Source organism: Diabrotica undecimpunctata, chromosome 8 (assembly GCF_040954645.1).
Source record: "Diabrotica undecimpunctata isolate CICGRU chromosome 8, icDiaUnde3, whole genome shotgun sequence".
Taxonomy (NCBI): domain Eukaryota; kingdom Metazoa; phylum Arthropoda; class Insecta; order Coleoptera; family Chrysomelidae; genus Diabrotica; species Diabrotica undecimpunctata.
In genome coordinates this window covers 133,879,963-133,906,090 of record NC_092810.1, presented here as the reverse complement: position 1 = coordinate 133,906,090, position 26,128 = coordinate 133,879,963, and the positions used below count along the sequence as shown (strand labels likewise).

The window sequence follows — 26,128 nt, the reverse complement described above, 5'->3', positions numbered from 1 at the left end:
AGGCATATTATTAATACATGAAATCATTTTTGTTCTAGAAGGTGGAAATAAGATGTCAGTCAAATCAACTTTGCTCGACCAGTTTCGGTCGCACTAGTAATAACAGTCGTCCTAAAAAAAATTTTTACGAATCAAGGGCACATAAAATTATGTCCATGCTGGAAAAATCGAAACTTATGTAGTCGGCTTCCAGTGCAGATGTTTTCCTATCATCTCCTGACCCCACTGAATTGACTGATGCAGATATTGGAGATAGACTGTGGAGGAACATTCAATAACCTAAACAAAAATGGATGCGAAATCAGAAGATGTAATCCATCAAGAAGAAGAAAGAAGGATCGACGAAGAAAATATAAATCTACATGAAAAAGAGGCAGATCTTTAAATTGTGACATAAGATCAGGAAGAAGAAGATGTGGGAGAGATTGACATGGAAACAGAAATAGAGACACAAAATGGAGAAATTCAAGATATTCACGTGGCATCTACTGAGATTCGTTCAAAAAGTAATTTTCCTGCCATGGAAATGGATTCAGCGTCGTAACCGATTTGAAACCATTATAAGATTCCTTCATTTTAACGATAACCTAAACATAGATCGTTCAGACAAAACTTAGAAAATTTCTCTGTATCTTGAAAGTCTCCGCAAACCATCAACTGAATACACTGTATGAGAAACCGAATCTAGCGTGAATAGTCCATGATAAAATACTATGGGCGTCATGGTATGAAACAACGTATAAAAGGCAAGCCCATACGCTTTGGGTATAAATCGTGGTGTTGGAATCAGAAATCTGGTTACCTGATTGATTTCAATATTTATCAAAAATGCAAGGGAAAATACAAAAAAAAATTTGTCCTTGGAAGTCGAATAATATTACAGTTTGCTTAACTTATTCCTAAATTTCAATGCGATAGGGTTATGCCTCATTGCTTATATGCTGATAATTATTTCACATCTATGAAACTTATTGATTTTTTAACATCAAGGTGAATGAGCTACGTAGGAACCATACGATCAAATAGAACAGAAAAGAGCCCATTTAGTTATACGTTTCAAAAATCCGGTATTTGGTTTAAAATTGGTTAATTTACCATGGTTAGAATGAGACACATTATCGCTGAACAACCCGAAATGGATTCGCTGCAGTTTCGTCGAAATATACACAAAACCTTGTCGACGATGTTCGGAACTCATCCAAGAAGACCTGGTCCATATTAATCTTCCATAAACAACATTACACAAGATATTCGATTCGACAACATCGGCCATCTTATTTTATCCAAGAAAAACAAACCCGACGCAACAACCTTTGTCACGCAACAACCAATAAAATGTATTAAATGTAAGGTTGCCTTACATGAAAAATGTTTTATTAAATTTCATAATAATACGTAATAATTTTTTTATATTATTATTTTAATGTCAGTTTATTTCAAACAACGTATTTAAAAAAAAAATTACATCCCAATTGCCCAGTGTTGCGTTATCGCAACAGCCAATTATCTAAAAAATTGAAGTTTTTAAATTAAATAAAGCCAAATAAAGAAAAAATAAGCATAAATATTTCTGGGCATGAATGAGTTCAGAAAATACACAAAAAAATAATTGACATTCACTATTATATTATAATTAAATAAACGCCAAACACATCAGTAGTGTTCCAGTATTAAAACTTACCTAAATAGTACTAAATTAATATTCTCTACCTAGGTTGAAAATATTTCCATGTTTTCTGAAAATTGTTTAGCAATGGACTATTATTAAGGAATTGGGTACTTTGTGGTCAGAAATTGTGCTGAAAATATAGATATTCTTGACACAATATTCTTTGGGATTTGTTAAAATGCTAAAACAGGTCGTTTGTTGCAAAGAGGACATCTTTCATCATTACAACATTATCAGTTTATTGAAAATGTTACACTTTCAGTAACTCAACGTAACGTTTTTGCTATTGGCAATTTGAAATTTTTTCAATTTGCAACATTAATGTGAAGCTTTATAAATAGTTCACTTATTCTTCTTCTTCAAATTTCGCTCCTATCGGAGACTAGAAATAATTCTGACAATTATAATGTTGTCAGTTACTCGCCTGATCAGTTCAATGGAACTACATCCAAACCATTCACGGAGATTGCGTAGCCACGAGATTTTACGTCTTCTGTCTTTGATTTTGCCCTGCATTATATTCGTTATTAGTTCATATTTTTCAATTCTTATGATGTGTGCCAAGTATTCCGACTTCTTGTCAAGTATTCCAACTCGATTCAAAAGTTACCTTACACGTCTGTTTTTCTTCACATGTTACTTTGATGAAATAATTTTTATAAATATCATTTAATTCTTAATAATCTATTTGTTCATAAATGAATATGTTTAAAATCTTTAAATGTTTATTAACCTAAAATTATTGTAAACTTTATCTAATATATAAATGAATATCAATAACAAAATCCAGGGCCGTTAGGTGGTTGAGCTTGAATACCTCTCCTGATCATTCTGCATGTATGTTCTTCCAGCCTTCTTTCTATTTCATATATATCGTCTTTCAATTCCTGTTGTGACCAAAGTTTTTCGGCAACAGCTGAAGCCCTTGGCCACACTCTTGAAATTACATTAAACTCATTTACGACTTCTCCCCACATACAGGCTTCACCTAAAAGTACCATTTTAAATAATTACTGCTTCGTATACAGAAAATATATGTAAAAATTCACACTACGTGGACAACATTCTCATAAATTTATCTAAAGATCTTGTCTTCTTTTTCAGATTTACGGTATTTATTTTAGAGAAATTTAGGTTTTTTCACAAAGCCAGCCTTCTTTTCGGCCAGGTATTTAATTTTGTTATAAGGCATTACTTTTAAATCAGGAGTTAATAGTCATTGGACCAAAACTATTGGTTACATAAATATTATGTTCGTTCAATAAAAATGCTTAGTGTTACTGGTTTGTATGTAACAGATTGTATTTTTAAACAAATAAAAAAATTACTTTTAAATAAATGTTCGTAGTGTTAAAAAACCTACTCACAATTGTGTACTTCTAGTTTAACTATCTGATGATAAACTATGGTAGAAATACAAATTGTATTGCAGTTTTCCGAGATGTATCGATTATATATAATGGATTTACATTCTAACTCTGTATATATTTACCTCCCCTAACAAAAGTTCGCAATATGGGATCGTTTGTAAAAGAATAAGGTTCACATGAATAGAATTTTTGCCAGTCTCCTCCACTACCGATGTTATCTAGATACCAGCAGGTCGAGAGTATTGCACTTCGGTTACTTTTTGTTACCTGAAAAATATAAGTATATTATAAGAAATTACATGAAAATGGTATCCCCATAGGAAACTCCTTAAGTCCATTGACATTAAGGATGAAGTCCATTGCCTTGAAGGAAACGAGAACGATATGGAACAAAAAGGATAAGGAAAGAGAGGCAATGTCTAAAAACAATTAGAACAAGAAGTATATTAAAAACAACAAGAGCCAAAAGAAAAAGCACTTACACAGTGGTGTATACAAACTTAAATGTGGCGACTGCCTAAGAACTTACATCGGTCAAACTGGTAGAACTTTTAATAAACGTATACCAGAACATAAAAGGGCTTTCAGTAATAAAAAAAACAGATTCTATTTACGTACTTCACCTTCTCGACATTATCATTCGTTTAATGACGAATTTCAGACTCTTCATATCCAAAATAAAGCTACCTTTATTAGAATCTATGTAAATTAACAAATTAAAAAATACAGATATAATTCTGAATGACCAACTAGAGACAAACAGTTCTCTCCTCCTGAACTTATTCAGTTAAAGACTATAAAGTGTAAACACATACAGCTGTCGTGATAAGATATTATAATAAATTTTATTGAAGTTCCATCAAGTAACGGTGGAATCCATAGAATAACAAGAAGTATTGGACGTCCGTAGAAAAAGATGGACGGTAATAAGGAATCGAAAAAAATACCACTCTTGGCAGAGTGTTGAGTGAAATAAATAAGAAAGACATCAAAATAGAAATAGTAGACTTACTATAGACCGTTTTGAAGTATAGTTTTCCTCGTCACGACGGATTTGCTTGAAAATTTGAATTTGACTTATCCCAGGGTTGCTTTTACTTCAGGTTTGAAAGCCACCCTTTCTCGGGGATGAAAAATTATACGTTTAAAATAAGTCCGGAAATGGATAAATTGACTAATTCCAACCAACTTTATTTAAAAGTCATTACATTTTGAGTAAATTGCGAGTGAAAATGTTCATTTTCAAAATAAAAACCACGTTTTTAGACGGTTTTTCACAAATAGCTCCCTAACCAAAATATAAAGCACTTTTCGGGGAAAAGTTATCAAAACTTTTTGAAAGTGTTTTAAAAAAGATCTATTTTTGTTTTTTTTAGTTTCTAGCATCAAAACTAAGCGAGTTACGCTCAAAATAAAGTTGGTCCATTCCTTTTTGGTAAAAACATCATGAAACTCACCCCGTAATTAGCACCCCAAATAAAATGAATCGTTACCGCTTTACAATTTACTTTATTTATGTATTGTTTATATGATCTGTAAGTTTAACCGATTCAAAGTGGTTATTTTTTTTTTAATTTGGTTTTAATGCGCTTTTTTCAACTTTTTATGCAATTCGGTGGTGACACGGGAAATTACAGGGTATTACCGTATTTCACGTTAATAATTTACTGGCCTAAAATTATAAAGAAGGAAAAAAAAAGAAAAAACTTTTTAGTCGTTAACAAAAGCTGTGTACAGTTTTATTAAAAAATAAAATACTTACTTCGACCATTTTTATTTCCCAGAAATCTTTCCATAATTGAATTACTATGTCAGCCGGTAACTTAACGCCATTTGTGAAAACTTCCTCCCATACAATCGGTTTATAATTTAATTTTTTAACTATATTAATAACCTTTCCAATATACAAACTTTCTAATTCTTTATAACTAATGATATTATTTTCCATCATGTATTCATTAATTTTTGAACTGCTACTCCTAAAAAGTATTTTTCATAATGTTTAGGGTTTTTTTTTCACGAGCAACCTAACTATTTACAAACATTTTATATTTAATATCCTTGATGACAGCTATCTGAGGTGTGTACCTATATATTTTGTCTATATATGAAAATTTTCAAATAATATTTTTTTTTTTTATTTAAGTTAACCGTATCAACTGCTAAAGTTGAAGAACAGAAAAGCAGCAGGTAAAGACGGGATACCAAACGAGTTACTGGAATATTGTGGAGCAGCAATGACAGAACAATTAACAACATTAATTAATAAAATTATAAAATACAATTAATACCGGAAGAATGGAGAACGAGCGAACTAATTCTACTATTCAAAAAAGGAGATAAAAAACAGCCAGAAAACTGCAGAGGTATAAACTTGTTAAATACTACGCTAAAACTTACAACTAAAATTTTACAAGTGCTAATAAATCAGAGGATAAATTTAACAGATGAACAACAGGGTTTTCGTAGTGGAAGATCGTGTACAGATGCAATATTCGTTATAAAGCAAATTACTGAGAAATCACTAGAGTATAATAGAAATAGAAAGCGTTTGACAGGGTAAGACTAAAAGATGTAATCCATCTTGTGTATAATAGAGAAGTTCCCCTAAATATTATAAAAACTATCGATAACATCTACCAAAACAACAAAATGAAAGTCAGAATAGATGGACAACTTACAAAACCTATAGAAATAGGCAGCGGAATAAGACAAGGTGATTCATTGATATCCATGCTCTTCAATTTGATTATGGATGAAATCATCAAACTCGTTAACAAAGGAAGAGGATACAGGATGGGAAACAAAGAAATCAAAATACTCTGTTACGCAGACGGCGCAATATTGATAGCCCAAGATGAAGATTGTCTGCAAAGACTGGTCCACAGATTTAACATAAGAGCAAAAAATTTAATATGACAATCTCATCTCAGAAAACTAAAACAATAGTAGTCAGCAAAGAACCAACCAGATGTAAAATAGAAATTGATGGCATCAGTATTGAACAAGTAATGGAAATAAAATACCTGGAAATTACACTGTCTAGCTATGGAGACCTAGGCAAAGAAGTGAGACATCAAGTACAAAAAGCAAATAGACTGGCAGGATGCCTTAATAACACTATATGGCGAAACAGACACAATAACACTGAGATGAAGTCAAGAATTTATAAAACCAGTGTAAGACCAATGACATACACCTCAGAAACAAGACCCGACACAGCCACAACGCAAAGGTTATTGGAAACGGCAGAGACGAGAGTACTGAGAAGAATTACAGGAAATACGCTGAGAGATCGAAAGAGAAGTGAAGACATTAGAAGAAAATGTAACGTTCAGTGTATAAATGAATGGACAAAAAATAAAAAAAGAATGGAATAACCACATAAGCAGAATGGAGAAGACTTGTGTCGTCAAAATAGCAAGAGATAAGTCACCAATCGGCAGAAGAAGTATCGGACGACCGCGCAAAAGATGGACTGACAACCTTCCATAGAGGTATTAATCCGCCAATGAACAAGCAGAATTGCTTATAAAGAGGACGAAAAACTGCTAAAGTAATTCTTTTTGTACTTCACTTATTAAATTCGAGTGACCGCTATACATTGGATGATAATAATAAAGTGAACTAGTAGATTTTATATTAAGTAATCGTTACTTAGTCTGCACCCAACTAGTAATACACATTATAACTATCTGCAAATGACGCCCATTTTTTCAGAAAATGGAAAAAAAATGTTTCCAGTAAGGACAAGAGGCATCGGGCGTGTTAATAAGAACACCTATAAAATTGCTTTTTTGTTTTTTTCCTTTTTTATGACTTAAAATTTAAGTTACCACTTAACACTAACTAAAAACTTACCAACATTCGAATTCTACTTCATCGCCGCCAATATGAATATACCTGTCAGCAAAAGTTTCGCTTATTTCTGTAAATAGATCGTTCAAAAACACATAAGTTTCATTGCTAGTTGGATCGATGGGCCCGTATTTTCCTGTATAATTTTTTTCACAGGCGGTTAGAATTTCCGGATGAGCTATACCCCAAGATCTTGTATGTCCTATTACAAAAAAAAAGAATAGTTTTAGGTTAGAGTCTTTAAATTATTCGTACACCAGAAAGTAAAATAGAGGGTGAACTATCGAAAACGAAATAGAGCTGTTATCAGGACTAAAGCAACCTTTTGCCTAAATAACGTGGGCTACATCTGGACCAAACCCTGTGTTGGAAGAAACACATCAGCGAAAAAAACAAAAACAAATAGAACTAAGACAAAAATAAATCAATTGGTTAATTGGAAAAACCTCTGCGCTGTCAATAAGTAATAATTTATAAAAGATTAAAAATTTATTAATTTATAAAAGAGTTATTAAAGGAATATGGACATATGGCATAGAGCTGTGAGGCTGTAGTAGTAAATTCAATATTGCTATAATAGAAAGATGTCACTCAAAAATCTTCAGAGCAATTTTTGATGCGTCCTGGTGCATAACCAACCAAAGAATCTATGAGGATTTAAACATCTCAATAGAAAAAGAAGTAATCCATCAAAAGAAATCTTAATATATTCAAAATAGTTAACACACACTTCTTTTTCTCTTCTTTACGTGCCATCTCGACGACGGAGGTTGGCAATCAACATGGCTATTCTGATCTTAGATGCTGCCACTCTGAATAGTTCGATTGATGTGCATCCGTACCATTCCCTCAAGTTACGCAACCATGAGATTTTTCCCCTTCCTACACTTCTCTTGCTCTGTATTTTCCCTTGTATAATTAATTGAAGTATGTCGTATCTTTCATTACGCATAACATGCCCCAAGTATTGCAGCTTTCGTGTCTTGTTGGTTTCCAATATTTCCATTCTTTTGTTGACTCTTCTCAGACTTCGTTGTTGGTTACATATACTATACACCCACAGTTCAAATGCTTTCAACTTTTTAGTAGTCGACGCGTTAAGTGTCCATGCTTCTATCCCGTAAAGCAACGTCGAGAAAATATAATACATTGCCAGCCTAACTCTCAAGTCTAATTTCAGTTCTCTTTCACAAAGTACCTTTTTCATTTGATTTCTTTGTAGTAATTTTAATTTTTTTACAGAATCATTTACAAAGATTTAACCGCTTTTTTGTGATACGTGGTATACAGCCAGCTGCAGGAATTATTTTCCTTGTGGACTTATTCTTCTTATTTCTTGAAGGATGTTATGCATTTTACCAGGTTGATACATGCTTTTGACGTTCCAAGTACCTATTTTTGCTTTTCAGTTTCTTTTTTTCTTTCAGTACTCATTGCCATGATGATTGTACTAGAAATATCCAATTGGATCTTTAATGCAGTGGTTTCTCCTTGTTTTCTGCATCCTTATGCCGTTGACCATTTACTTGATTCATTCGCCCTTAGTGCCAATTTCTTAGCGCCAGAACATAAGAGTGTCCTTCCACTTACCAACTCATTCGCCCGAAGCCGTTGGTCAGTAAGTGTGAGATTGCTTATACCGGCAATTGCTCGGTGGAATTTTTGCCCTATCTGGCTACCCTCAATTAGTTTAGCCTGCAGACCAATGCAGATGACACGTGGAGTCATAAGTGAGAGTTAGCTGTCTTATAAGGACCAGTTATCAGGAACCATCTCCTGTTTATGACGCTCGATGTGGTCGTTCCGATAAATGGTGCTCCCTCTATAACACAACTCTACACCCCGAAAACACACTCCAATCCATTAATTTTCGCAATACCTCAACATCAAGTTATCAGAAGACTAAAACGACGTTGGCCAACAGACCAATTAGACCAGAGAAATTAGCAAATAAAAAGCCTTTTTCGTGACACTCATTGATACAGCTATCTAACAACTGCTTTTGATAAATTTAGTGATAACAATGTATAATAATCAAAATATGCAAAAGATTAAACATCATTTTTTACTTAATTAATATTTAAAATTAAACAGCGCTCTTACATTATTTATATATTGTATATAAGTAAAAAACGACATTTAATCTTTTGCATATTTTGTTTCTTACATAGTGTTTTATATCACCAAATTGATCAAAAGCAGCTGCAAGGTACCTGTATCAACGAATGACGGGAAAATCCTTAATCGTTAGTTCTCTGGTCTAGGTAACCTGGGCACGTGATTATCTCCTGGAAGGGACCACAACACGCCAGAATCCAGGGACAGGACAGGACTCATCACATTAACTTATAGAATACATATTTTTATTCTGATTGTTAATTCATTAGTTATATTAAAAAAAGTTATTAGCAGCATCTGTGCTGAATTAAAAAAAACACAGTAAACTCCATCGTTAAATAAGGTAGGAAGGAATAGAGTTAAAAACCATGGAAAAGAGAGACGAGATAAAAATTGGACGAAATATTTCTGTGGAAGAAATTAATATTTGTGTGATTTAAGACAGACAGACATTAATGTGACCCAACTTATGGAGAAGTATAAATAAAGAAACAGATCCGCATGATAATGAAGGTATGCAAAGGTATATACATGTAGTTTATGAATGTACATAAAGATAGTTATACCAATAATAAAGAGGATATGTTTTATGCAATCCATGTTTTTAAAATTTTATAATTATTTTCTTACCGGGTGTGTCAAATTCTGGGATAACTCTAATTCCTTTTAATCTAGCATATTCTATAACCATCTTTATATCTGCATACGAATAGGTTTTGTAGGGTGTATATGCTCCTTTTGCGCTAAAAAAATAACACATAATAAATAAAATAAATAAACAAACCTACTGTAAAGTTTTTTTTCTATTAACCCTTTAATGCATACTGTTGCAGAAGTACAACATGGTAAAGTATGGTGAGATATTTATACAACATAGCTCATTCACTGCTGAATAAATTGTTCATATTTTACTATTTAAAGTTTAAAATAAATATCAAAGGATAGTATGAGGTAAGTAGACGATGTTTTATTGCCTAGGAATACCGTATTTTGGTATTTAGCAAATATGGTGTACTAAAAATATGTATGTTGCAGAAATACAACACTATGTAGTTAGCGCTTATTTTTTATCACATACTTTAAAACATACTTACCTTAGTTCTGGAAATTTTCTACTAACATAGGGGAAGCTCTGATCGTCCACTATATGCCAATGGAACACGTTTAATTTATTAAAAACCATTGCATCAATGGTAAGTAAAAGGGTTTTTAGGGGAATGAAGTGTCGTGATGTATCCAGAAGAAGTCCACGGTGTGAGAATCTAGGACTATCTTCCACAATAGTCTTGTTAATTTTAAGCTAAAATAAAAAAACAGAGGTAAATCTCATTTTGTGTATCTTTTTTTCTGAAAAAGTTTTCTGTCAACTGTCTGACCTGTCTTTATAGTCGAGTAAAAATCTAATTTAATTGACTTATGACACAAGTAAATATTACAATGGTTGTTTTATCTTTTTAAATAATATTTTAAATATTGCAGGCAAAAAAAAGAATGGCTAATTGCCATTATTTTTTTTTGCTTTATTTTAAAACCTTTTTTAAACTCTTTGTAATTTGCTAATAATTGGAAAAATTTTCATTGGACTTTTTAAGAAACTTTCTTATGTTAATTTCTTTTTACTGTAATAAATTTGTCTTTATGTCAAGTTTATTATTTTCTGAGATTTAGGTCTTTTCATAGAGCGTGGACACTTGACAGGTTTTCCGTGTCGAAAACTTAACGTTGCTCTGTTTAGAATCTTGGATCTCGTCCCGTACGAGAAATCCATGGACTGATAATTAATCCACCACCAGGCTCCATTTCACTATCCACCATCCAATGGACCTTAAAAAGCAAAGGTTTTATACAGTCACCAAGATCCACCATCTAATGAAAAAATAGAAGTGCCATTAAGGAATTTAGCTGTCTTCATCCTTCAGCGATATAATTTTTGTTTGGACCTTCATTTATTTTTTAAACCGTCTAGCTGAATCTTGTATAGGACTTGCTGTTATGTAGAGGAAAATCTGCCAATTTATTCAATAAAATATGATTATTTAAATTTTCGTATTTGTTCTTACTACCATTGTTTGTCTTGCGGATTTTTCGAAGTACCTCTGAGAAGGTAATGTTAGAGTACATCTCAGGTTAGAGAACCACATGATTGTACTTATGGTGATGAAGAGGAGATGATTTAGTTAAAATACTTCTTATCTCACGATCCAAAGTCAATCGTGGATTTCAAAACGGTAAAACCCATGTGACAATTACAAGACAATGGTGCAGAATCGTTAAGCATTAGACAATGAGGTTCAATTTTCAATAAAGCCAATATTACAATTTCATTTCATTTACTTACTGATAATCCATGATCTGCTATATAGATCATTTGGGAAAAGGATTCCAAACCTCTAAGAATGCCCCAAACTGAACTTGAATTTAGTTGCTTTACATCTTCAGATATAATGATTGTATCTAGAACATAAAAATATAGTTCTGAAGCTATTGTGCCATTTTTATTAGTTTTCTATCTGTAAAAGGAGTTAACCACAATTTCAGTTTAATATATAATGCCCAGGCTAATATTAGGAGATTTCAATAGTCACAACCCAATGTGGGGTACAAGAAATTTTAATACCAAAGGCATACCGATAAAGACTTGTTAAAAACAGAAAACTGAAACATTCCCAATGATGAAAGGCCAACTAGATTTAATGTATATACATAATGGTAGAACATCAGTCATTGATCTATCGATTTGTGACACAAGTCTTTCAATCGCATTTAACTGGGATCCTTTACAATTTTTATATGGGAGTCACCATTACCCAAGAAAATTATCTGTATTTTCTAATAACATTACCTCTTAGTACCAACCACTCCGATAAATAAGTCTTGGAACTTGTTCCATCTTATTTATTGTTAACGAACGTGCTCAAAGATATTTTAAATTTTAACATGCATTTTATTAAGTGTACAGTTACATCTGCAATATTGTTATTTTAATATTCAATTTTATTTATGTGTATAATCTTTAATTTCTTTACTCCCGATGAAGCTATTAAATAAATGGCGAAATATTGAGTTTTAGAAAAAACAAAGATTTTTATTTAATATAGACCACATACCCGATATTTCCAACATATATATATATATATATATATATATATATATATATATATATATATATATATATATATATATAACCAAACTTATATGGAATCATCCAGTATTTCTTACTAATAATAAGAAATGCATGACAACTTTTTTTGCAGATAAGAGATAAAGGTTTTTGTTGGAAATACGATTCATAATTGAGAAAATTTGATCAAGTACACATTGAAAAATTTTATTATTTGTGTCAAGTTGTAAAACCGAGACGTCAGAGTAAGTTAAGTTTGTGTTCAAAAAAGGTAATATGCCCTACGTAGGTTTGTCAAATGTTCAGAGGGGAAGAATTGTTGCTCTAGAGAAACAAAGAAGAATAGGAAGCTATATTCTACTGTTAAAATACATAAACTTACAATCTTCTAGCATATCATCTGAAGGAAATTCGTTTCCCGTACATGGAGAATCAAGCTTTATTTCAAGTGTTTCAAAAAGTCCTACTGAAGCAGGATCATGCAACGATGATCTTGTGTTCGAATTATTTTTAAGTATTTTAAGTTTGTTTTCTTCTGAAACGCCACCTTCTGAAATAACGTGTAGATAATACACAATCGCATTTCTTATTAGTGAACATTCATATCTTGTTGCCTGTAAAATAATATATTATTAAATATTAATACAATAATTATTCGTTTACATTTATTTATTTTATGTTTATATTTATTCAAATTTTAGAAAGGTATAGATAGGCAGTAGAGATGGGCACGTGAGTGGTTCTCCATTCCAGTTCAGTCGCCGGCTCACGGTTACATCGACCTATATCGGAGCGTTCGTCTTTTAATATAATAGTTAACTTTTTTCTTGTCTTTGAAACTGTACATATAAAAAATACAATAAATTCATACATATAATTTCAAAAACAACACCGATAAAACTTAAAAGTTTCTTTTATTAAATACTCCGGTCAATATAGACTTTTAAAATAACATCTGTGCGTATAAACAATACCATAATACCGAAAAGAAGTGATATGAAATACTTTCTGGTACATTTTGACAGCCGACTAGATTGGGGAAAGCACATCTAGACAAAACGACTACAACAAGGAAAAATATACACGAAAATGTAATGGTTTATGAACCAAAAATCCAAATTTATACAGTAATAATAAATTATTACTGTATAAATGTATTCTAAAGCCAGTTTGGACTTACGGTATGCAGATATGGGGTACATATAATTTTCATCTACTAGAACTTCAGCGTTTCCAATCTAAAGTTTTGAGACCTATTACCAATGCACCATGGTATGTGCCCAATTATGTTACATATCAAGACCTTCAGATTGAAAATATTAAAAACAACACCGTTGTCTTACTAAGTAGCACTTACAAAAATAGACTACTGAACCCGTAATTATCCAAATACGCTTGGCCAAGACCTACTTAAGTAACCAAGGAAGACTAAAACGCTGTGATCCCTTTGTTTGTCACTGGACCGATTTCCCATGTGTTTTACGTGATAAACTTGTTGATTATTGTTTTTCTTATCTGTAGAAACATATTGCAATAAATAGGTAAAGGATGTAAAAAAAATTGTTTCATGTTTTTACGTATAAATGAATATTCACTTGCAAAATTGTATAATTTTTTCCTTTTTTTCGTTCGTTAAAGTTACAATATTAATTTTAACTGTAGTATTTTTTATCATTATTTTTTTTTAATTGCCGTATTGCCAAATTCCAGTAAGAGCCTAAGAAGGTATCCATTGAATTTTGACAGACAACGGTGGTCACGGTGGTCATGGTAAGTCACGGAGCAAGACACACTCGCATCTTTCAGCCGAGTAGAATACTAAGCCAAAAGACCCCAGGATAGTGCAGAATTAACTGTGTTCCGGCTAAAACCTTAACCACTGTTCCAGAGAGGTGATCTTGCCACTCAATGAACATCTAAAATACAAAACTAAAAACTTATAAATAACCATACCTATTACCGTAAATCAGAAAATATTGCAGACGTTAGGCCATAAACTAATAAATAATATTAACCATAAATTTCAGATTCCTGGCTCCATTTCCGCCTCTGTCCTCCTGCTGCTTTTTCTTCATCATCCCAGAAATCAAACGGTGTAGTTCTCTCTATTCTTTCTCTCCTCGTAACATTATGTTTACAGTATTTCTTTCATCCTGCCCGAAACTCATTCGCCTCTAGAAATCTTCCCTCTCATTTGCCCATTTCTAGCAGCTAAAAATGTAGGTGGAAGCGTTCGGTACCCCACAAACAGTACAGTCTGCCAAGGCAGTTTTGCCTATTTTATTTGTGAAGGTGCCAAAACTACCATGTCCGGTCAGAAACTGTGTCAGGAAGTAGTCTAGTTTCCTGAACTTACATTCTACTTACGGCCTCAAATCGGGAATAAGTTCCTTCGTCCACCATGCCTTTCCGCTATTATTTGCCCAGTCTCTCTGCCACTCTACTATCATTCTTTCTCTCTAATTCTCATCTATATTCACATGCATCCTCCTCGCGTACACCCTCGCTCGCTCTTTGCACAACAAAAGGATCGGTATCACCGCTCCAATGACATATAGAGCCTCATTTGAAACCGTCCTATATGCGATAGAGACCCTGAGGAGCATTCGCCTTTGCGAAGTCTCCATCAGCTTAGCGTATTTCGCAGTGTTCAGTACGCTACACCATACAGGAGCAGCGTAGGTTACCACTGACTGAAAAACTCCATTTAGCACCTTCCTTTTGGTGCTATCTGAGCCTCCACTGTTTGGTATCAGCCGTACCAACGCCTCCAGATTTCGGTTCTCTACCGTCTTTTAGATGTGTACTCCGGATCTTAGTTCTTCCGACAACCAGACCAGATACTTAATCGATTTAACCGGTGCAACCTCCACACTTTCCACTATAAAGCAAAGAGAGCATTTTTCCCGGCTCCCTTTAAGAACTTACACCTTAGTTTTCTGAGCGCCTTAGCGCTAGCTGTAGATCGTTCTGTCTGATCCACCTACTAATGCGACGCAGGGCTGTGTAAGCCGTATTAGCAGTGTCCGTTTTCTGCCTTCGCAACCAGTGCAAGATCATCGGCATAAGCTACAGGAGTGCATCCTCTTGGCAGCTGTAGCCTCAACACCCCGTCGTACAGGACATTTCACAGGATATGACCTAGTACTGAACCCTGCCGAACAACCTGCGACAAACTGTATTATCAATTAATGTTGATATGTACAAAAATTCACAAGCCAGAATTAACAATGAGACCTATTGTATTTATTGTCAACTCACCTAATGAAAATTTATCGCAACATTTTACAAAAATTTTAAGTGATGCATACGACACCGATAACAACTTTTTTGTAAAAGATTCTTTCAGCTTCAGTAATTTTATTAATGAATTTCAACGACCTACAGACTATGTAATTATTAGTTTGAGAGAAATAAAAATTACGGGAAAGAAACGAAAGGCAGAATTTACAAAACAGTCATCAGACCAATAATGACATACCCGGCAAAAACAAGACCTGGCACAGAGGGGGCAAAAAGGATGTTAGAGACAGCAGAGATCAAAACACTTAGAAAAATCATGGTTAGACATTATGGGACAGAGCTAGAAGTACAGATATACGACGTAGATGCAAGGTGAAGAACATCAAGAACTGGGTAAGAAATAGAAGAGTAGAATGGAACGATCGTATAGGCTGAATGACAACAAATAGTGTAGTAAAGACGGCAAGAGACGGTTCCCCAATAGGAAGACGATAAGTAGGAAGACCACGAAAACGATGGAATGACAACTTACTGGAGGCACATTTAAAAACAGATAGAGTTATGTCTATATAAAAAGAAGATTGAAGATATAGGAATTTACATAATTTAAATTTAAATTTAATTTTTAATTACATAATTAAATATTAAAGTAAGAAATTATTTACTAAAATGAAATTAAAATGTCGTGGAGAGACAATGAAATTATTAAGAACTAATAAAATGCAACTGGAAAATGTGTTAGTTTGTTTAAAATGCCAAATTTCTCGCCTGCATTTTTATACTTATCTGGTATATATGTTGATAAAATTACGCATAGTTACTTACCTTAATATTAAGAATCCGTGGATCAATTAAAAAAGAATTATTGCTCTTTAATTGATAGAACGGTTTTGGCCAGATCTCTCCTTTGGTTGGCGGAAACCTTGGACCTGGTTCTTCTATGTACATATGAACAAAAGTAACGCACAATGCAACTATCATAAATATTATTCTATGCATTATTTATAGAATGTCTGAAAATAAACAAAATTGAGACTTTTCCAAATGGAGGATAACTGTACACAATAATTAAAAGCGCATCTGATTTGATACAGTAAAACTAAATGTTTAGTTAATATGCCTATTAGAATGAAGTTCTGAGGTTTTTTGTGATAAAAATTGAATTTTATCATAAGTGGATACTGTAAATATTTTTATTTATATGAATCCTTTTTTTATATTTCTATTATCAGATATTTGCTAATACCAATGATTCAGCTGTGTTTATTGATTTTTTTGTTTAATTATTCCTTATGTGAAAAGCAATATTATTTAAAAATACTGTTATTGTTTTAATAAGGTTTTAATAATACCACTGCAATCTATAATTGGCTTTATTTGATAAGTAAAATGTACATTCAATTAAAAAAAATAAACAAACAATGAAAATTAAAAAACAAATACTATAAATCAAAGTTTCCTATAACCAAATGTTACAAACCAAACTAGGCTCTATAGTGTCCTAAATATAACATCTTAATCTGATTCAGACTGCATGTTCTGTTTTATCTCAGCATAATGTACACATATTTGCTTTAAATGTCCTGGGCAAGTCCACTGATCACAGCTGCTGCATCATTTTCTTGTGCTCTTATTCCTTGCTCGTCCACAAATATGACAACGCCCAAGGACCGAAGATCGAGTCGGAACTTTTGTAGGAGTTTCTTTATTTATTTTTAAATGAAATTTTTTCTTTTATTTCTGTTGATGTGTGAGTGTTGTCTGTCTAGTCGCCTTAACATCAGTGGTTTTATTAACTCAAACGAAATGTTTTAAAGAAAAGTGCTTCTTGGGAGTGATGCAGTGACATTATTAGCCGTATAAAGGAAAAATGCATTAATTTCTGATATATTTAATAAATCAAAGAACACGGTGAGTGGCCAACGCCGAAAGTTTCGGGAAACATCATATTGTGCACACAACTGGTCAACCAGATCCACACCGAATTTTGTTTTGTTGTAATCCGTTATTATTTCGGGTTTTTTATTTTCTGTTTCAGGATCAATACTGTCATCATGGTGCATGGTTAAAACGACCTTATTTTTTTTGGAACGTACGTTATGAAGATACATTTTTCTTAGAGGAATCCGAATGGTGAAGAATGTATGTCTCTGGTTTTAGACGTTATAAATTCTTGTTATAGCTCCCTCCTATTTTTATGAATTGTACCAACAACAGTTAATCGCTTTTGGAAGCAAGTCCATGACCAAAGGTATACTGGTAAAATCCATGGTTTCATTTCTGCTTGTTCCTTCTATGTTTTTAACCATTCTTTGAACAACCTCTGCGCTACTCCATTAGTTTCAAAAGGACCAGTTAGTTGTATTCCACAGTAAATCCCCATATTATAGGTATAAATATGCATATTTGCTATATACTAATGCAAATATTTTATACCATTTTTTTGATGGTTTACTGGGGATGTATTGACGGCATTGACATTTTCCCCTAAAAGCAAGTAATTGCTCATCAACTGTAAATATTCTGAAGGTGTAAATTTTTTTTGAAAATTTTTTAATAAAAAGTCCAAAAATGTCCCGTATAGAAGCAAGTTTATCCAGCTCTCTCTTTTGTGTGTCTAGAATTAAAGTCGTAAAACCTCAAACATCTCAGTAGAAATCGGAAACGATTTAAAGACATTGTCAAGTAAATACCTTCAACACCAGTACCTTTCTTATTAATCACATTTGCAAAATATTTAGTGTTCCGAATTTAGATCACCTGCTAAAAAGAGTATACCAATAAGTCCCCAAATCTCTTAGACGTCGCTCATTTTAGCATCTCTGTAGCGTTGGAAATTTGCTCTTACCTTCTCAATATAGATGTTGGTACAACGCGTAATTTCTTTGACGACACTATCATCTAGCATACATTTGAAGCATTTAAACTGTGTTTTTGCGTTTCTAGTTTCTCTTATTGGTCCTAGTAGCTTCCAACAATATTTGTTAAAAACAAGAGTCTTCAACCAATGCGCAATGTATACTTCCTGTTCTCACCTACAGTTCTCAAACTTGGACATTTACAAAGGAAAACATGGAAAAATAGTAAAGACCCATAAGATCCGATGGAAAGGCAAATGCTGAACATCAGGCTATCAGACAAGAAAAGAAATACTTGAATCCGCAACAAAACAAAAGTGACCGATGTATTAACGCAGGATAGCAAAATTAAGTGGAAGTTCGCTGGACATACCATAAGACAGAAAGACGACAGATGGAATAAGATGATTATACACTCTAGACCATATAGTTACAAACGAAAAAGAGGAAGGCCATAAATGAGATGGTCAGATGACTTGAAGAAACACGCAGGCCCGAAGTGGATACAAACTGCCTACAATAGAGTGACGTGAAAGAAGGAAGGGGAGGCCTATGTCCAAAATTGGACAGCAAGCTCTGTATAAATAGATAGAAATAGATTTGTTGCACAAGTTCTTGAAGTAGGCGCATGACATATCTTACTCCACTTTGTTTTTTTTGTGTTTGCCAAGATAGTATTACATTATATTCATCTGAACAGCTGTCGTCGTCACTACTATCTATATTCGGCTCTCTGCTCGTTCTCTATTTCATTATTCCATTCCATCAGCATTTTTTCAAAATTAGAGTCGCCGAATAACTAAAGCAAAAATAAAAAATAAATATTTGGTACTCTTTTTATGCAGAAAACTTACCTTAACCGCCGAATATAACATATAATTTTTAGTTTAGGGTTACGTAAGTACACGCGTGGATTACAATGGTAACATAACACAATCCATTTCTTATACTTACACCACCAGCCACCTAAAGTAACTTTAGGTGGCTGTGCCTACACACATCAAGCGACAGTCGCATACTAAAACAGTTTCTTATACTATGAAGGTATAAGGATATAGGCAACTTTATATACAGTATAGTCCGAATAGCAATATTATAAAATTCAATGGATTACGTATGTAATCCGCGCGTATACTGGGGGGTCAAATACTAAAGGTGAACACAGGTAAATTATATATAAAAGCGACACAATTTTACTGAAAAACATAGAAAATCGTTTAAAATGAGAGTTTGTAACGTTATTTTTATTTTTTTTTTAATTATTGTAAAAATAGCTTCCAAATTCGATTTTTTGCAAATTAATAATAACTTTTCTAAAAATGTAAAAAAAAAACGTCAATTTTGCGTGATAATAGGAAAAATATCACATGTATTCAGCTATAAAAATTTCAGGAAGTTTCACCCAACAGTTATCGCAAAATTGAAATTTTTTATCCCAGAAAGTTCTTATCTACAACGATATTATGCTACACTATTTTCCGGTCAATATAGACATTTAAAATAACTAAAATTACGGAAATGCCAAAAATTGATAGAGAACTGGGGTTTACCATTACAAATACAGTTTTAAAATTCCCATTGATCGTATGTGTGCTACAAAAGTTATTCGAGGTCAAAGGTCAAAATTTGAGGTTTTTTGGATTTTTCTCGAAAAATGTAAGTTTTATCAAAAAAAATCCTGGAACCAAAGTGTAGATCTTAAAATTCTCTACAGAAATGTCTTATATGATTTTTTCCTAGAAGTTACCATTCCTGAGATATCGCGATTCTGAGAGTCACATTATAGATGATATGGACACATTTCCACTCCACCTTTGAGGTAGTGTGTAGAACTATCATGACAATTTTAGGATAATTTAAGGCAACAATACCCGTCAAGTTCTAGATATTACGTTATTGATATTGATTATTGATATTGCTATTGATTATTGGGTTAACTATTGTTTTGATTTCTTTAGATATTTTAATTAGATTCATACTCTTGAAAGTCTACTTTAACAGTCGTCTTCGATTTCTTCTTCTTCCTCTTGCTGAATCGTTAAATGTGGATGTGGAAAAGTCAGCGACCCGACTTTTTTACAGCCACATTTGGCACTACAACCTTTTTTGCAATTGCAAAGGAATAGTGTTGAAGAGTTATTCTGGAGCAGGTGGGAGTAAAGCTTTAATCGCTTCCAGAGTATTATCTATCAATTTCGATTGATATTTTGATAAATATTATATGAGACTTTTCGAACCAATTCGCTGATGAAATAAACTGAAAGATCTAGCTGTAGTTTAGATTTAAAGGTTCTAGGCCGAACAGCAGTCATGATGCAGTGGTTAATATTCGTACAAACTAACTTTAGATGATCTAAATTATAACGCTTGTTTTTTAAAATGACTTGATGAAAAAAAATATGACAATGATTCGGGAATATTGTTATTTATATCCGCGGTAGTTTATAACATTCTACCTGGTGGAGGGTACATAGTATTACAGAAAACGCAAGATTGAATATCTTCACGAACAATTGCTACAGCAGCTTTCAGAGTTTTTAACCACTTTTTTCATCCTCCTTTCTTTTTCATCCAAGTGTTTTTTATCAGATCAAACATGACTTAAAATATCTTGTCAATAAAACAAATAAATGTTAATTTTTCAGGCTTCTCTGTAATAATAATTCTACTGGCATTCTTCAATTTGAATTGTATTTTTATAGTTCTGTCGTCTAAAGCTACATCTTGACAAGCCATTCGTTAATTCATTTAACGAATACTGGCAATCATCACTCGTTTCTATGAATTGAAAGATTTTCTCCATCGCCGAGTTTACAGTTTCATCTTATGGACGGCCAATTTTACCACTTATATTAGGTTTTAAGAAAGATTTGTAACAATTGTCATGGTATTTTGCATCAGCAGCGACTACGTCATACTTAACTATGTTCCAGAACAGCCTTTGAAACATCATCAGAACGATATTTAGCTAATTTCCACAGAGATTCGTTGAATTTTAGTGTAGTCACCTAACAAACTTTTTTTTCGAAGATGCTGTGCTTTTCTTTTCTCAGTTTCTTCATTGGCTTTATTGCCACCAAATAAACAGTATTTTTTAAAACAAAAATTTATTTTTGAAGTACTAGCCTATTCCTCCTTACGCTGTTTTTTCACTGCAGCGAATGAAGTTTTCCGGGTATATGTAACGGATTTTTGAGTTCTTAAATACTCAGTAAACTCATCCCTTCTCGCAACACTGGCCTCTATTAAATTTGGCATTCCACGATCACAACAACTGTTTATCTTCACTTAAAAGTTTATTGCAAATAGAGCAAAACTGAGATATTTTTTAGGCTATTAAATAGCACAAATAACATAAATGGTAGACGTCCTATTAATAAGTACGTATACTTCATTTGAACTGAACCTGTTAGCACTAGTATCTAAAAGAAACAGATATATGAACGAGAACTATGGACGATAGAAATGACCAGATGTTTTTCAAGGCCACATGAGTAAAGGGTATTCAGTTAGGGATTGACTATATTTTGAATAAATGTTTTCAGAATAGTATAATATATCTAAAAGAGACACAAATAGGTATTTATACTTGTCTTAAGGGCCTGATATGAACGAGTAGATACGTGGCTTATCTTGCGATCTCTCAGGAATGGTAACTCTTACGAAAAATCATAATTGCCAATTTTGTAGAGAATTTTAAGATCTACAACTTTGGTTTGAGGTTTGTTTGATAAAATTTACGATTTTCGAGAAAAATCCAAAAACCTCAAATTTTGACCTTTGACTCCGAATAACTTTTGTAGCACACACACGATCCATGGGATTTTTAAAACTTTATTTGTAATGGTTAACCCCAGCTCTTTACCAATTGGTTTTCTGGGAATTTTTGTTATTTGACCACTATTTTTATGTTTAAATTGACCGGATTAATTAGATCTACATGAATTTTGAAAGCACCAAATTGAAGAGAAAGGCTTTTTATCAAATTAAACCATACAACAATTTAAAAAATATGTTAAATGAGGAGCTTGGTATCAAAGACGGACAACTACATTTTTTTCAAAATTGAAATTAATGGTACAATCTTATAGGATTTATGCAAAGAATTCAAATCTGAATTGCTTTAGTTTCAAAAACAGCTAGAACATGCAAAAAATTACATTTTAAAAGGAGTATCAGTTTCAGAAATGTTTAGCTTGAACTTGACTTTGTAGCAGAATCGGACTACTCTGTTACAGCCAATCGAAAGGTATTATTTTCGTCAAGTTGCCATGCGCACTAGAACAAACCTACTGATAGTGAGCATTGCGTTTTAAGTTTGCAACAGTTTACGACGTTATTTCAACCTTTTTCGTGTTTTTTTAATATTACTTGCGTTATTTTTCCGAAAAATGCAAGTGAACGTAGTTGAAGCACCTAAGAGTAAAGCCAGAAAGAAATTAGTAAACAAAAATAATTGGAAACGGGAACAGGATAAGATTAAAATTTGAGTTAGCATGTCGTCGTGTATACTAATTTACGTCTTGCCACGGTTTATGTTATCTACGAACACCGTTTTTGGTTTTTAAATTCTTCTCCTTTTGGTGCCTATTCGTTTCGAATATTGCCGATCATTCTGGCTATAATTATTTTATTGACTGATGCGTTAAATAGATTAGTTTTTGTTGTGGAGAACCATTTCCTCAGGTTTTTTAACCATAATATTCTTCTTTTTCCAATTCCTTGCTTTCCAAATACTTTGCCTTGAAGGATTATTTTCAGTAATCTATATTTAGTGCCGTTTTTCATTATGTGTCCGAGATATTCTAACATTCTCTTTTTAATCGTATACATCACTTCTCTTTCTTTCTTCATTATTCGTAGTACAGTCTCGTTGGTTATCTTGTCTATACAGGATATCCTTATGATTCTTCTGAGTAGCCACATCGCGAAGTATTTTTCCATCGCTTCAGTGAGTGTCCAGGATTCAACTCCGTATTATAATATCGAGAAGATATAACATCGTAGGAGCCTTACTTTTATATCCAGATTAAGCTTGTGTCTTTTAAAGAGTTTGGCCATGTTGTTGAATGCTCTCCTAGACTTTTCTATTCTACATTTTACTTCTTTTAAATTAGAAATGTATAAATTTTAATTTTTATTTCTGGAAAGAATAAATATGTGGTTTTTTGTTTGCTTCGGGCATTCTGCGCAATTATTACCAATTTATCCGACTTGTAAGCATAGAAGTAATAAAAAAGCATTCAACTGCATCCAAATATTGCAAGAAATCTGCCCCAGTAATAATGCGAAATAAGAAAGTTGGACCCTAGAAAACATTCATCTCCCACTATTTTGTATTAAATAATGCCCAAGTTGAAATAGAGGTTTATAAAAATGCCTTTTTGTAGATTTTAGAGATAACACAGCATCGAATAATAAGTGTATTCCAGCGTTTTAAGAAGAATGGTTCTCTGGTGTCCCAGGTAACTCGTGGTGACAATAGGAAAGAGGCAGCGTTTGCTCATCAAATTTATTTAAAAAATTAAGGGAATTGAGTCCCATTATAGTAGAGGTAAAATCAAGATAATTTACCTTAGTTTTGATTTAAGCATGGGCAAAATGTACGCTATGTATGATTAAAGCACAAACGAAAATTGTTTAAAGGCAAAAGAATCTTACTTTAGACACATTTTTAAAACACGTTGCAATGTCAGTTTTACCTCACCTCTTAGAGATGTTTGCTCAACCTGCCCTGAGTTTGAACAGAGAGTAAAACAAGCTGCAGAAAAAAAGAGCATTAATATGATTAATTCATGGGACACCAAAAAGAAGCTTCATAAAATACAGGCTCAAGCATAGCAAAAAAAATGAACTCTTGACAATCTCTTTCGACATGAAAAAAAATTTTCCACTTTCAAAAGTACCTGACCAAATTGTAAAATTACTCCGCTTTTAAACCCTTTTTAAAAGGGTTTAAAAAAGGACTAACTCGGGTTTTAAGGGTAGTAAGACATTATATTTTATTTATTCGTGTAAAAATGCCGACATGGCAAAAAAATAACTTCCTACATGTTATTGCGTCTGAGTTATTTTAATTGTTTATAAGATTAAAATAACAGTAACTTTGCAAATATATTTTACAATATTTAATAAAAACTTTTTAATCTTTAAATAATTTAATTTCATAAATAAGCCTCTTTCTTCAAGTTGGTGCTTTGAGAATAATTAATGTAAAGTGATATAAGGTTAAATGCTCGAATAAATGAATTTTAATCAAATTTTTTTTCCTAAGTTAATGACACTGGCAAAGCCAAAAGGCCAGTCATGTTTTTAATCAAATAAAAGGCAGATATCGAGCACAGTTTTTATTAAATCTTTCCCAACGCTCCTAGAGCATCTTCAGGGGCATTTCGTCAAAATTAGGCTAAGAATATCATTCGCTCTCCTGATGCCACCCAATATAATTATTATAGCTTCGTCGATTTTTAATAATTTTTAAACTGTTTGTCCTTGTGTCGTGTTGTGCTAATGTACCATTTAATGTTTATGTCATTCTCCATATATTGTTGGATAGCCTAATTTTGACGAAATGCCTCTGAAGATGCTCTATGAGCGAAAGTACTTGGGCAAGATTTTATAAAAACTGTGCTCGATATCTGCCTTTTATTTGATTAAAATAATTAATGTAGACTCAATAGTTTACGCATAAACGGGATAAAAGGTGTTGGTATAAATGGTATAAACAATTTCAATTTTGCAATAACTATTAAGTGAAACTTCTTGAAATTTTTAAAGCTAAATATTTGTGATAGTGTACTTATTCTCACTCGAAATCAAAGTTTTTCTGCATTTTTAGAAAAGTTATTATTAATTTTTAGAAAATCAACTTTTGAAGCTATTTTTGCAATAATTAATAAACAAATTTAAAAAAAAAATAACTTTACAAACTTTCTTTTTAGAATATTTTCTATGCTTTTTCAGTAAAATTGTCACTTTTTTGTATAGTTTACCATTCATTTAATTTAATATTTTGTTTACTACATATCGCTATCACCAAATTTATCAAAAGCAGTTGTTACATACCTGTATCGATTAGTTTATCAACTAAATAAATATGTTAATATTCACGTGTTTCATTCACATGTTCAGTATCGACCGTTCGTTTCAATGCTTTGCCTTGCCGTTTACGAGAAATAACGAGTAACGGATTGATTGAGCTGAATCGACTGAAAACCGAGACACAGTATATTGATAAAGAATAACAATATTACAATATACTGTGACCACCTCTGACCGAGAGCATCGCTTACGGTATTTCACATGTGTCAGAGTATATACCACAAATAGTAGTGTAAGTGGAATGGGACAGGTGGGGAGAGTGATTTGCATGGGCCCAGCCGTTCGTAATGGCGACGGCGCTACTAGTCACATTAGGTGGGGGTATGACATAGCAAGAGTCGTATGACGTTGATGTAAGTGCTGTTGCCATGGTTTCACTAGTTTTGCATATTTACGCAAATATTGATTATACTATACAATGTTTTCCAAAAAAAAACAAAGATTCTAGCAAACTCTACTAATATACAGTATACATCAATTTTTATATATCTAATAAACATTAATAAAAGAGAAGAAGATACAATACCATAAATGGTAGTATTCCAAATCGAAAAAATCAAAAGAATATTTTTTGTGGATGGGTGAAAGTTAGTTAAAGTTAGAAAAAGGGCTATTAAACATTCTGAGGATTAAAAGTTTATTTTTATAAGCACCATGTAAGAACAGCACCTAATTATACTAAACTTTTGTTAGTAAATATAAACTCGCTACTATTTTGTACATTTTTGCTTCTGTAGTTAAATTAACTTTAAATTTTAACCAACATGAATCTTTTATTTTTTATATAAAG

General features: G+C 32.6%; 1 protein-coding gene and 1 long non-coding RNA gene across 2 annotated transcripts; both read right to left on the bottom strand.

The window, feature by feature from the left end:
* Window positions 1-2,365: 2,365 nt before the first annotated feature.
* On the bottom strand, window positions 2,366-25,595 carry LOC140448044 (beta-hexosaminidase subunit beta-like). Its single transcript, XM_072541088.1, has 10 exons — window positions 25,303-25,595; window positions 16,205-16,392; window positions 12,519-12,750; window positions 11,354-11,469; window positions 10,110-10,315; window positions 9,646-9,758; window positions 6,901-7,099; window positions 4,802-5,018; window positions 3,162-3,306; window positions 2,366-2,657 (listed from the first exon to the last, which is right to left on the bottom strand). The coding sequence occupies exons 2-10, from the start codon at window positions 16,376-16,378 to the stop codon at window positions 2,443-2,445; spliced, it is 1,617 nt and encodes a 538-aa protein (XP_072397189.1). The 5' UTR covers window positions 16,379-16,392; window positions 25,303-25,595; the 3' UTR covers window positions 2,366-2,442.
* Window positions 17,994-19,237, bottom strand: LOC140448592 (uncharacterized). Its single transcript, XR_011951741.1, has 2 exons — window positions 19,092-19,237; window positions 17,994-19,036 (listed from the first exon to the last, which is right to left on the bottom strand). It is a non-coding gene; the product is annotated as an uncharacterized lncRNA (long non-coding RNA).
* Window positions 25,596-26,128: the final 533 nt, after the last annotated feature.